General features: G+C 39.1%; 2 protein-coding genes across 4 annotated transcripts in view; one reads left to right on the top strand and one right to left on the bottom strand.

The window, feature by feature from the left end:
* COG5 (component of oligomeric golgi complex 5) overlaps window positions 1–10,720 on the bottom strand; it is a 173,508-nt gene extending 162,788 nt beyond the window's left edge. Inside the window, exons 1-6 of the mRNA XM_059847345.1 lie at window positions 10,602–10,720; window positions 9,623–9,762; window positions 8,595–8,652; window positions 5,529–5,583; window positions 5,361–5,430; window positions 235–355 (exon numbers count right to left, since the gene is read on the bottom strand). Of these exons, the coding sequence (XP_059703328.1) occupies window positions 235–355; window positions 5,361–5,430; window positions 5,529–5,583; window positions 8,595–8,652; window positions 9,623–9,762; window positions 10,602–10,662 (505 nt within the window). The 5' untranslated portion in view covers window positions 10,663–10,720. The remainder of the gene's footprint in view (window positions 1–234; window positions 356–5,360; window positions 5,431–5,528; window positions 5,584–8,594; window positions 8,653–9,622; window positions 9,763–10,601) is intronic.
* Window positions 10,631–12,663, top strand: part of DUS4L (dihydrouridine synthase 4 like) — a 36,777-nt gene continuing 34,744 nt past the window's right edge. For 2 of the 3 annotated variants that reach the window (XM_059847351.1, XM_059847349.1), the window contains exons 1-3: window positions 10,631–10,758; window positions 11,138–11,272; window positions 11,544–11,665. In XM_059847351.1, the coding sequence (XP_059703334.1) occupies window positions 11,163–11,272; window positions 11,544–11,665 (232 nt within the window). In that variant the 5' untranslated portion in view covers window positions 10,631–10,758; window positions 11,138–11,162. Of the gene's footprint in view, window positions 10,759–11,118; window positions 11,273–11,543; window positions 11,666–12,663 lie in introns of all 3 variants that reach the window. The other variant, XM_059847350.1, reaches the window with a different exon arrangement.

The following is a 12,663-nucleotide window of genomic DNA, read 5'->3' as shown; positions in this document are numbered from 1 at the left end:
AACACAGATTATTATCACAGAATTTTCATGTTACTAAATACCTGTATCTAGAGAAGTCATACCAAAAAATGTAAAGGACGAATAAGTTCTGTCCATCCCATTTCTCAATTTAAACCAGGAAGCAGAAAGCAAGAACCACAGTAAAAAGTTTTGGGTTTCTTTACCTCAAACACTAGCGTGAGTCATGTGAGCACAAGCTAAAAATGTATCTAAAAGTAATTAAGAAGGACTCACCAAGTTCATTGAGACTCTGGGCAGCTTTTGTTATCTCTCTGCTTCCTCCTTGCAGCTGTCCTTGAAGTCTCTTACTGAGATACAAGATGCGTATTATCCTCCTCAGCAAGTCACAGGCAGCCTGCAGGGAAATTGTGGCATTAGGGGATATTATCAGTACATTACCATCACATAATACCACTACTCAAATGTGGAAACATCTTAACCAAAAAAGGAAATGTGAATGTGAAAAAAAAACAAGGAACTTTAGAGGACTGAAATTCCTTTTTTCCAGAATCTTTTAATATGGTTCTATGTTATAGAGACGAAGATTTCCAGAAGCTGGTAATTATATTCATGGGGCTACTGAGATTATTCTGTCACTACCCACGCAGAAAACAAAGGAAACTCAGAATCCCATGACAGTGGCATGTTCTATTTCTAATTAGAAGTGAGTTTTATTTTACCTTGTGCATCTCTCCTCAATACTCCTCCCTTCTTAAAGCTTTAGCAAAGTTAAGAAGTTGGCTTTGCCAATCAAATACTCATCCAAAAGAAGCAAAACGGCAGCACTTACTTCAGAAGACAACAGAACTTAAAGACTAAATTGTTATTACAGATATTGACTCTTATGGTAGGCATATATGTAAAAACTAATTCTCAGCAAAACTTTCAGAAGGCCAGTTACCTTCATTCAGCCAACTGTTAGTTCACATTCTTTCATATGCTTATTAAAATACATGGCATTCTTGGTTAAAAATTAGGAATATGGACATATACATAAATTTTTAGGGACCATATTCACGTGTGCTTTTATAAGCAACAAATTAGAATAACAGGCATTGCTATATTTGACATCTGAATCAAATATAATAGTTTTATAACTTTTCACTCAACTAATATCTTGAAATACATGCTATGGGAATAGCAACATTCTGGAGTAGTTAACAACTAAAATAGAATTCAGAAATGCAACTCAGATTTTAGTACAGTCATAGATACAGTCCAAAATCTGCAATCAGATTAACAAGGGTGGCAAGTGAGAAATTTTGAATAAGTATGACGTAGTTGTTTTGGAATAGTTGGAGCTATTTTCCCTGGTATTGAAGGCAAAGTCTTCTTAAGTATTAACCTTTGGGATATCAAAATAATTTTAAATTACTTAAAAAAACATTTAGTATCCAACAAGACTTAGAATCTCTTTTTCAGACTCAAATTCATTTAATTGAAAAGTGAAGCTGAAGTGCACATATAAAAAATTATACCAGTGAGTAATTTCAACCAATATCCACAGCTAACTTGTACAACCTGGCAGTCTCTTCCCTATGCCAACACAAACTAACAAATCCACAAATATTTATAGTTTAATTTTATTAAACATCTAACTTTTCAGACAAAAAAAAAAAAAGGAAAAATTAGAAAAAACCCCATTGAGGCACTCTTGGTGCTTTGGGCTTTCTATCACAGTCTGAAGTGCAAGTTTTCTATGCCTTCTGTGATAAGTTAACCATGTGATTTCTATTATACTTTGTGAGAGCTAAGTGGGGCTCATCCTGCTTTGAGAGATTAATGTATTAATTGTTATTAATTCATTTCTTTAATTAGAAAAATTTTGATCTGCATATCACTTTCATATCTGTGAACTCAATTTCTGCAAGATTAATCAAAAATAGCTTCTAGTATAGTGCACTATGCTTCACCAAAAGAGAGGGCATAGTATTACTACTTTGCTTTCAAAATTAATTACTCTCTAACCCAGTTGTACACCTCTGGCTAATGTTTTTCCCTGGGAAGTCTCATTCTGTTATTTTCATACCATCTTTTATTTTACATGCCAAAAGAGTATTTATTTTTTGTTGAATTGTTGCTTATTACTTCCTGTCCCAAGGAACAATCTTATCAAAGAGAGTAAGAGTTGGGAGAAGTTACATTTAGATACAAGAGCAAAAAAAAGGTTTTAATTTCTAGCCCTGGGAATTAGTAGGAGGAAAAAAATCTAAACACATAAAGATGCACTCTAAATTTTGTAGTGACTTCTATTGCATTGTACCCTTGACAAAGATCCTGTTTCACTCAAGTATTTTCATTTATGTGAGCTGTCCAACTTAATAAAACTCCCAGTCACAGCAAAAGAATGTTATATGTGAGGATATGTAACAGACACAAAAAACTGTATCTAATGGTGGAGCTGTTCACAGATGCCAGATCCTCTAACCTGACTACCCACATAAAAGAAGTCTGAATTAATTCAGGAAACATTCCCTCCCTGAGTTGATCAAGTATGCTTTTCTAAAGGAGACACTTTCATCCAAGAAGGAACAAATTCTACTGTTCAAGCAAGAATTAATTTGGAAAAGACCAGTGGCCCCAGTTAGTCCAAGTAACTTAAAGTAAAACTAAAAATAAACCCCAAATTTTTGAGATTACATAATTAGCTCTCTCCTGAATTTTAAAACAACGCGCCAAAATTAACAGAAATTATTGCTATAATTTGAGCCAATGAAAAGCTTCTTACTTTTAATCTCAAATTAATTTTAAGAAATTACTGAAAGAAGAGTTAATTACAAAGAGAGAGTCACTTGAAAATGTGCCAGTGTGTAGCTCATATATGCAGGTAACTAAATGTATATATTTTGTTGTTTATAAAGCCTGAAGAAAGAGGAGACAGTCCACTATCTTTAGACTACATTTACTATTTATTTACAGTAGCATCACAAAAAAAATCTGCTACTGGTAAATATTTCAAGTAAGAATAACTTTAAAATACAGAATTATTGAGTTTTTTTGAAATGTTTTGCTCTTATAAAGCTTTTCAAACACCAAGACACTGAAACAAGAGAAAATGCAAAAACACTCAGTTAAACAGAGCTTCCCAGAAAAGAATCCTCTGAAGGACAAACTCCCTGTCTACACATTTCAGCTGTTAATCACTCCCACTTAGCTTGTGATGGACTATGGAAAGAGTCAGAAGTGGACAGTAGGATTTAGAGCAGGAAGTGAGCTTTCAGTGTCTGCTGCTGCCTTGGGATGCCATGAAGCTCTAAGCAGAGCAAGACAAAATATGTACAAGAACATAGCAGAGATTCAGAATTCAGGACTAGATTTGAAGTTTAACAACAAACATGGAGTGAGAATGTTTATGAAAAAGCCAGACTATATTAAAAACAATTAAGGATGGCAAAATCTAGTTTTATGCAAGTAAAATATTCCTTCAGTTAGTGAGCAGTCCCACAGCAATCAATGCAGAGGTATTAAAACAACACCATCACAACTACAGGAGGCACTGAAACATCATGCATTCCAGCAAAACATACCTGCCAACTCTACATATTTTGACAGAAGGCAACCTCTTTTACCAGCCATCTAGATCTACCAATTGTAGATCAGCTGATAAAATTAGGAAGTCTGACAATGTCCCAAACCACAAGTCTTGTATTTGAGAGCAATTTCATGTCATAAGCCCTGCCATCACCAAGAAGTTAATTGTTTGCTGTGCTGTGCCCTTCCTTCCTCAACAAACGAGTCCCCCAGGTAAAGGACAGCCCAGCAGTGCATTTTTAGGAGGCTGGAGAGTTGAGCTTTCCATAAATTCAGCTTCATTTATTAATTCAGGTGTCCTGACCCTCAACTCTTCCCAGCAGTACAGTGTAACATAAAGCACTCACAAACTATCTGCCAACACAAGAAGGGACAGAAGCTCTTGTGATGAGACTCACTGGCAGAGAATCTGGAATCATCATTCCTCTTTCTACACTGATGGTAAAAAAGCAGCCTACCAGACTCCCACTCTCCACCTCTTTTTCCTGACTTACAACAAAAAAAGTCAGATCTTACAAATCCCCTGGCACAGCCTGAATAATGCTGACTCCGGATGGATGCTGCTTTTACACCACAGGAAAACCTGTGTAGCCATGTAACAGCCAAGAGGAAGCATTCAAGAAACATTTCCTAAGTTCAGGGACTCGTTCTCCTCAGACATCCTTCTGCAGTCTGACTTTGTGTAAGGGCAGGGTACAAAAGATCTTCATCTTTAGCCCCACATTCCCACAACTTCTTCTACACGCACAACACACATCAGAAAACCACAAAAAAATCTGCACCTAACCTGCCACATGGAAGTCATGGGACTTTTGGCCAGTGGCAAAAAGAGTAACAGCTGGAGCTGAAAACAACAGTAGCATCTGGCCAAGCTGGCTGCACAGAAGCTCAGCTCCCTGCTGAACTTCACTTCTACTGAAAGTAACATAGAAAATAGAAGTTCAGCCAAGAGACAGTGCAGCTGCTCCACCAGTCCCCAGATTAGAAAAAGCATGAGTCTGCAGCTTCATCTGCTCTACAGCAGCAGCCACTTGCAGATGGCAATCTACTAGAGTGTATATCCAGAGCTCAAAATTCAGGTAAACTTGCAAAGACAAACAGTTCAAACAGTAACTCATTAAACACTTGTGGAGCCAGAGCTGTGTTGCATTTCAAACCATAAACTTAATAGAATGCAGATACACGACTCCTGAAGATCTATGGAAAAGTTTTCAACTACTATAAAATTATCAGTGAAGTGTTTGACACTTATCTCACCATCATTGTGATAAGCTCTCTCCCACTGCTACCCTCTAACAGACATCTACATCCTACTGTAGACTCCACTTATATTTAAAAGGCAGGTACAGCTATGCACCTGGGCTTCCAAAACTCTACAACCATAAAATAGCTCTTTAAGTTGCATCTTGACTGTTGAAGAAATTTGAAAGAATTTTGAAAGAATTAATTCTCAAACTCTTTAATAAACTGCAGCAAAGCCTGCACTAACTTAGGGGTGAAAAGCATCTTCTACACAACAGCACCATAACATTAAATACCAAAATAACACAAACAGTTACAAGAATTTAATTAATCTATACTCAGATAACCCTTTTCTCTTCCCTCCATCTCTACAAAAACTCAATTAGCTAGAACAAAGGTCAATTTCCTACTTTCCTACTAAGCACTTCTCAATAGCTCTTGAAGAGAAACAAATACTGATTTTCAGAAAAATACTGACAATGAACTACAGGCTACTGGAATAGAAAAACTGCACTCATGTCTGACAATTGTGAAGTAACACACATTCAAAAAGAATTTTTTTAAAATCTGTTTTTAATGCAACTTACTTGAAGTTTTGCAAGCTGAGCTGTGCGAGACACTATTTTGTTGTAGGGGTCAACAATTTTGACTCTAATTCTAAAAACAAGAGGAGAAAATTATTTATAGCAGTGTTAATAAATAGCATTATAGAACATAAGGATTTATACTTTCTAATTGCATGATGAATGTCATACCTATCAACAGTGCTTTGTAGAGCACCAATTCTAGTTTGCATCATTTGGAGGACACCTGCAAAATAAAGCAGATTTTTTTACATCATTCATCAATCATAGAAACATCAGAAAATTATAGAAAGAGTTTTTCTTCAAATCACAGTAACTACTTTAGCATAAACCAAAAACAGTTGCCCTTTTATAAAAGAGCATCAGAGAAACCAAAATTAGTAAGCATATTGGAAAATAAAATGAGCAGGTCACTTACTGAATGTTATGGAAAATGTATTGGTAGAGAATATAAACCTGCAGAATAAATATCACTCCAAAATCCGTCATTTGTGAAATTTCAAATACTATTTAGAGGATGCTACTTTCTAACAGAATGTTGATTTGGACTGCAGTTCAAATTATATAACCTGGTATAAACACCTGAACATGATATATAAAAGTGGCATAACATACTTAACACTATTTATTTAACATAGTGAATAGTACAAATGGGACTGTGAAGATAAATTATTCTATTTCAAGGTTTTCATCCTGTGCATAAGGATCTTCAGCAAAAAGTAAGGTATCAATGTCATTGTAAGGTCATCTAATTTAGATTACAAGCAGAGCAAACTACCCTAATCATGTTTGTTCCACATTAGTTTGGCAAAGCAGCACAAGGAAAGCCAACAAGCGTGCCTGTTCTTTTCTTGGTAAATTACAAAGTAGTAGGGGACAGGAGTCATTTTTGCAATACAGAATCAGCCTGCTGAGCATTTAATTAAGTTAGACAAACCCAGGCCTAAGAAATTATTTTTGTTTCAGTTACTGCTGGCATTCTAAAACACACTACATTTTAGTAAAGCATGTTTACAAGCATGACATCATTAACTTAAAACTGCAGCATGATACAGTAATATGGAAGATAAACAAAACTATTACTGTAGTTACATTGAGGTTGTCCTGTACTATGACTGTATCTCACTCATTTTATATAGATATGTGAATGCTCATCTTCTCCATATTTCAAAACTATTAGCTTAGTGACAGGCTCGTGTGTTCACTGTTATTTATACATGGTATGGTATGGTATGGTATGGTATGGTATGGTATGGTATGGTATGGTATGGTATGGTATGGTATGGTATGGTATGGTATGGTATGGTATGGTATGGTATGGCATGCAACAGACCATGAGGATGAAGATATGAGATACAGTGAAAAGCTGGCAAAATAGGCTGCATTGCCTACCCTACATTGCAATAATGGGGGAGGGCCAGTGGCACAACATTGCTGCATCTATGGCTGTAACAGTGCTATTAAGCATCCAACAGCCCTCTTCCCAGAGGACAGAATAAGGATGGGTGAAAAGGCACTCTCTCCTCTCCACCTGCTATGGAAGATACATGATGATACAATTCAGCCTAATCTAAAGAGGTAGCTCAAGATACCTACTGAACTACCTACAGACAGAAAAGAATATGTAGAGCAGAGCTGTGTACCATTAAAAAAAAAGTGCACAGGCCTAAAAAAGAAAAGACTCTACAAGCTGAGTATACCAATTTGAAATGTTTAATGAGATTCACTTTCACACATCCAAATGACTGTGCATGCTGTGAATTAGCTCCATAATCCTCACTTGCTAACATACTTGATAAATATACCAAGAGCTATGCATTTATAACTTCACAATTTAAAAATCCATTGGCATTTATATTTTCTTTTTCTTATGAATCTCGACTCAGTGCTTCCTCTAAGAGCATAACCCTAAGAAAATGGAAAAATTTCAACACATCTGTTGTGAATTTAATTTTATTTTTACTTTGCCGTATTAGTTGTAAAACATGCATTATTCACCACACCTGCCTTATAGAAATGTTTCCTAACTGATAGTTGTTTTAAAGTACATCATTCTTTCTTCAGAGCAATTTTAGGAAGAAATTACTTCAGAAACAGACATCATTTCAGGGCCAGAATTCCATTGAGCACAAATTGCTGAAGATTGTTACCAGGAGGTATTTATCAGTGACCACACATTCCTGTCTCCTTCTTGTTTGGAGAATGACACATATTTCAGTCTTTTATACTTGATTCTCCAACTGTTTAAAAAGTTATTCAGGAGCTACCGTGACTAGATTAAAGAGCCATTTCTTTAATTTTACAGCTATATGCTATTGCTGACACAAAACAGTGAAGCCAAGCAGCTCCAAACACTAAGGATATAACTATCAGTAACCAGAAACTCTGGTTATGCCAAAACCTGAAAGCAGAAAAAGGAACAAAGTTAAATTACTTATTAAGTTACAAAGGAGAAAAGGGGGCATGCTATAGAGATTCTAGCTTGTTACAGAGGTAAATATCTGTCTGCACCAAAAAACCCACCACAACACCAAACTATATGACACTCTCAGCAAAGTGACAAAGAGCAGAATGGCAGGTTTAATGAGCTCCTGGCACAAGAACAATGTACTACAACGATCTTCTATCAGAGACAATGGTTCCTAAGCAAGCCTTTGAAAATCAACAGTTTATGCTAAAATCCACATTTCAAGGAGTGGAATAAAACAAAGGTATGTATTTAACTTAGGAGCCCTTCCCTAGTAAAAGGGAACATAGTTTGCACATCTTAACCAAAGAGGCTGTAGCACGCAATCTCAACGTGGTTTAGATTATGTGTTATAGCCTCTTTGGTTAAGATGTGCAAACTTTGCAACACATGCATGTGCAACAGAAAATTGGTGCTTATGGCAACAGATACCTACCAATGTTGCAACAAAACTAGGCTTATTTAGAAAAATATATTAAAAGGTAAAATGAGGCTTTATTGCTAAAGTTGCCCAGAACATTACCAAAATACATTTTCCAATGATGAAGCTACTCCAGAGAAGTATCAGCCAAATCTTCTCCTTGGAGCTCCATCTACTGACGTAAGGGAAAAAAACTAAAATAAAAAAGCTGCCACACATTCCTCCCCAGAAATTAGTTCTGGAGCTTTAACATTAGGGGCCAAAGTTGGCAGCAAATGCGTTCCCTGCACGGAGCCTAAAAGTGCTTCCTTCACTGTAAGGATAGCCAACATAATATAACAACATTTACCTTCCAGAGATTCAATTCCAGTTGCTTGGGCCAACAGATCTTCATGTCTTGCAACAACCTTAAAAAACCAAAATAGAAATCAATAGAGAAAAATGGGGTCATGAGCCTAAAAGAAGTATTAAACATATCACAATCATTCCTACATTAGGAACTTAAGTATCAGCATCCCTACATTAGCCAGATACAGGAAAAAGCAGGTACATCTTACAGGAGAAAGGGTTGTAAGAACACAAGGTGTTTTAACTCACAAAAGCAGCAAGTTCAGAATGAGAAGAGGGTCAGTAATTAAGATGTGCAGCAGAGCTGATATCTTAATTAAAGCCAGCAGAGCAATCACATTTCAACACATCAATTGTAAATGTGAACTTACTAATCACATCATAATAATGCATATTCTTTTTTTTTTCAATTTATGACATTTTTAAACTATTTCCCAAAGAACTTACTAACTGGGGCAGGGGGAGGGAGTAAGAAAGTTTTGATAGTACAGACAAACTTAGCAAGTGTTCTCATTGCAATGTCTACAGTGGATTTATGATTTCTGCATAGAAAAAGTCTTCTTCTATCTTAACTCAAAAGCTTTTCTGAAAGTGTAGAGGTGTGTTAACATAGGTTAATTCCCCTAGCTAAAGGTAAGTCTTAGAGCTTATGCTACTCTACAGCATATGATGTAAGGGTGCAAGTTCTCCCTGTCTTCTCACAACACCATGCTGAAACATGGCCTCAAGTGTTTATGACAGTTGCCACAATCATTTGGAAAGAGTCTTCCTTCTTACAAGGAAGAATAAAACAGTACACAGTGGTAAGACTACAAAAACTGAAACAGTACATGGCAGCCTGGTAGGAGTACTGAGTGTGGGCTTAACTGAGTTGTCAAACTCACTACTAGTTTAGCTGCAAGCTGTACCTTTAGTAACTGCTTGCAGAGGACACTGGGCAATCTCACAAGTTACAAGCTTAGAAGAATACTAAGTTTTTTACTAGTTTATACCAATCACCCCAGAATAACAGGTATGCTTTAAACTTACTTGTAAATGCAGCTCTTTATCCAACTGACTAATGCCTTGAGCAAGTTTGGCCAGCTGCTCAGCTATCACAGCCTGATGGATGGACTGGGAAGTGTAAGCTTTCACATCAAAGTCTTCTCTGAAGAAGTCAGCATAACATTCTGAAAAAGAATTTAGGATTTTAGGGGTTTTTTTTCATGGTTCGGAAGAATTAAATAATAATTATAGCCCTGCAGTGTACAGTTCTCTGACCTTCAATTTCTTCAACATAGCAGTGAATGTTCTCTACATCACATAGTACAAACGCCAGAAGAGGGCACAATACTGAGAAACAAGTCTGGAACTGGTAACTGAGGTTCGTGTTTGTTTTGGGGATTTTTTTTTGCAAATGGAGATAAAGTCACATGTTTCTTTATTCCCGACACCCTTCTCTTGAGCAGAATACACTAAAAAGTATCAATACTTTATTTTCTCAAACTTTACAGTGTAACCAGGGTGAAGCTGTTGAGCCTGTACCCATAACCAAACACACCAGTCAGCTGCAGATCACTGACAAGTAGCATGAGACAAAACTTCATGAAATCACACCGGATTTCGACAACGGTGTGAGTTTATAAAACAATTATGAAATGATACTGCAATTATGACTCTGGATCATGCAGGACCAGAGTTCCCAGACAGCCACTCCTAACTCAACCAAGCACCTTCGCCTCTCCTTCCAGTGCAATTTTTTTTCTTTGGGAGCAAGCGATGCTCAGCGCACACTCCGCGCACCGCAGCGCCGGGGTCCCTCCCCGCGCCGGGGCACTCGCTCCTCCGCCCGAACTCCCGCGACTCGCCGGCGCGGAGCTCCCCCGCCGGCGCGGAGCTCCCCCGCCCGCCCGGCCCAGCGCCGCCCTCCCAGGGGACCCTCCGGGCCGCCGCGGACGGGCCCCCGGCGCTGTCGTGCCGGCGGGGGCTGTGCCCGGCGCTGCCCCCCGAGCCCGCGGCCGCGCCTCACCGTCCGCCCGCAGCTCGGCGAGCGCTGGGGCCGGGGCGGGGGCGGCCCCCGCCTCCTCCATGCTGGCGGTGCCGGAGCCCGCGCGTCACTCCCGGACGCGGCGCGCGGCGATGATGGCGAAGACGCGCGACGGAGCGGGCGGCGGCGGCGGCACGTGGTGAGCGGGGGTGCCGGGAGCGAGCGCGGCCCGGGCCGGGATGGGCCGTGCCCGATTGGGCTGTGCTGGGGGGAGCCGGGCCATGAGGGGCCATGCAAGGATAGGCCATTCCGAGGGAAGCCGTGCCCGAATGGGCTGTGCCGGGAGGAGCCGTGCCGTGAGGAGCCGTGCGTGGGGAGGCTATGCTGGGGGAACCGTGCAGGGGGAGGCTGTGCTGGGGGAGCCGTGCCCGAATGGGCTGTCCCCGGCACCCTGCGGGGAGCAGCTTCTGGCCGGACGCTTCCCCAGAACGCAAGTGCTGTGTAAACTGCTGCTCTGCAGCACGGCCTCTGAGAAGTAGCTGAATGACGAAGGTTTCAGACGCTGTTTGTTTTTCCAGATGCTGAAAGGACTGTTAGTTATACATGATTGATGACATCAGAGAAACTAAAGAATGCCAACTAAAAGATCCCATGGATTTGTTTCATTCTGGGCAAGTTGTAAAAATATGTGCTCCAATGGTCCGCTATTCAAAGTAAGTAACTGTCATGTCAGCACTGTCATTTTCTCTGTTTAGAACCTTGTTTCTCAAATTTATTGTGACTAAAAATGGGTGATTACCGTCTTCTCTTTTATTTAAGACAGAGGTAGATGTGGGACGTGTTTTATTTTACATATTTTCATCACAGATCTACACATAAAATACTCAAACATCCCCACAATACTGCATGTTAGAACAGCATTTTAGGGGAGCTAATCAGAAAAATGCCTGAACTATTTACCTCTTAATCTTCATGTGTCTGCAGGTTGGCTTTCAGAACCTTGGTTAGGAAGTACAGTTGTGATTTGTGTTACACACCAATGATAGTGGCAGCTGATTTTGTGAGATCTGCAAAAGCCAGAGACAGCGAATTCACAACAAACAAAGGTATTATTTTTAATAAACCATTGCCTCATCAGAATGTTTTCTGTGGTCATAAGCCAAATTGACCAGGTGAATGAAGTGGGTTATACAACTTGACATCTATTAACAATTTTGGTATACTGTCTGATTATAAAACCACAAAAATAAGTGAGAGTAAGCACAGTCCAATGACAGTGGAAAACCTTGTCTCCACCTGAAATCAAGGCCTCCAAAGTGATTTATATCTCTGGGGGTTGGCCACACATAGCTGCTCACTCATTCTTCCTTCATTCTCCCAGCAGCACAAGGGGAGAATAGGAAGAGCAAATGAAAGCAAAATTAATTTTTCAAAATAAAGGCAGCTTAATATGTAAAGGGAAGAAAAAGGGAAGTAAAATTCCTTGTCCCAGACCACTTTTTTCTTTCCCTATCATTCCAGTTTCCTTGCTGAGCTTGATGTTATACAGTATGGAATACTCCTTGTTCCTATTTGGGTCAGCTATCATAGCTTTGTCTGCTACAAACTTCTTGCCCACAGGTCTGTTTGTTGGGGGTAAGGGGAAGCAAAGTGAAAAAAACAAGAAGTTTTGACACTGTGTATGTACTTTGCAACAACAGCCAAAACAACTGTTTTGTGAATTATCAACACTGGCTTTATCACAAAATTCAAAATGCAGCACCACATAGGCTACTATAAATGAACTTCAAATAAATTTGACAAGTAATTCCATCCATCACAGTTAGGCCAGGTACAAGACAGCAATAAGATTCTTTTTCTAGCATTTGTTTCATGTTTGTTTCAGAGACGAACATTTAACTCATCCAGGAAAATTTTCTAGTCTCTAGCAAAAATAAGAAACCTGTTAATAAAGGTGAAAAAAGTAATAGAGCAGGCATTGATGCAGTGGGGTCAAGGACTGACAAAAGAAGAAAGGTTTCATATTAGCCAGACTGGAAGGTGGAATGGGCTGTTGGTGGATGACTCGAGAAACGAGCGCAAGAAAGCACAAAAAGAGACTGGA

The sequence above is a fragment of the Haemorhous mexicanus genome, chromosome 5, assembly GCF_027477595.1.
Source record: "Haemorhous mexicanus isolate bHaeMex1 chromosome 5, bHaeMex1.pri, whole genome shotgun sequence".
Taxonomy (NCBI): Eukaryota; Metazoa; Chordata; class Aves; order Passeriformes; family Fringillidae; genus Haemorhous; species Haemorhous mexicanus.
Note: the sequence above shows the minus strand (reverse complement) of the source record. Positions and strands in the feature narration are given on the sequence as shown.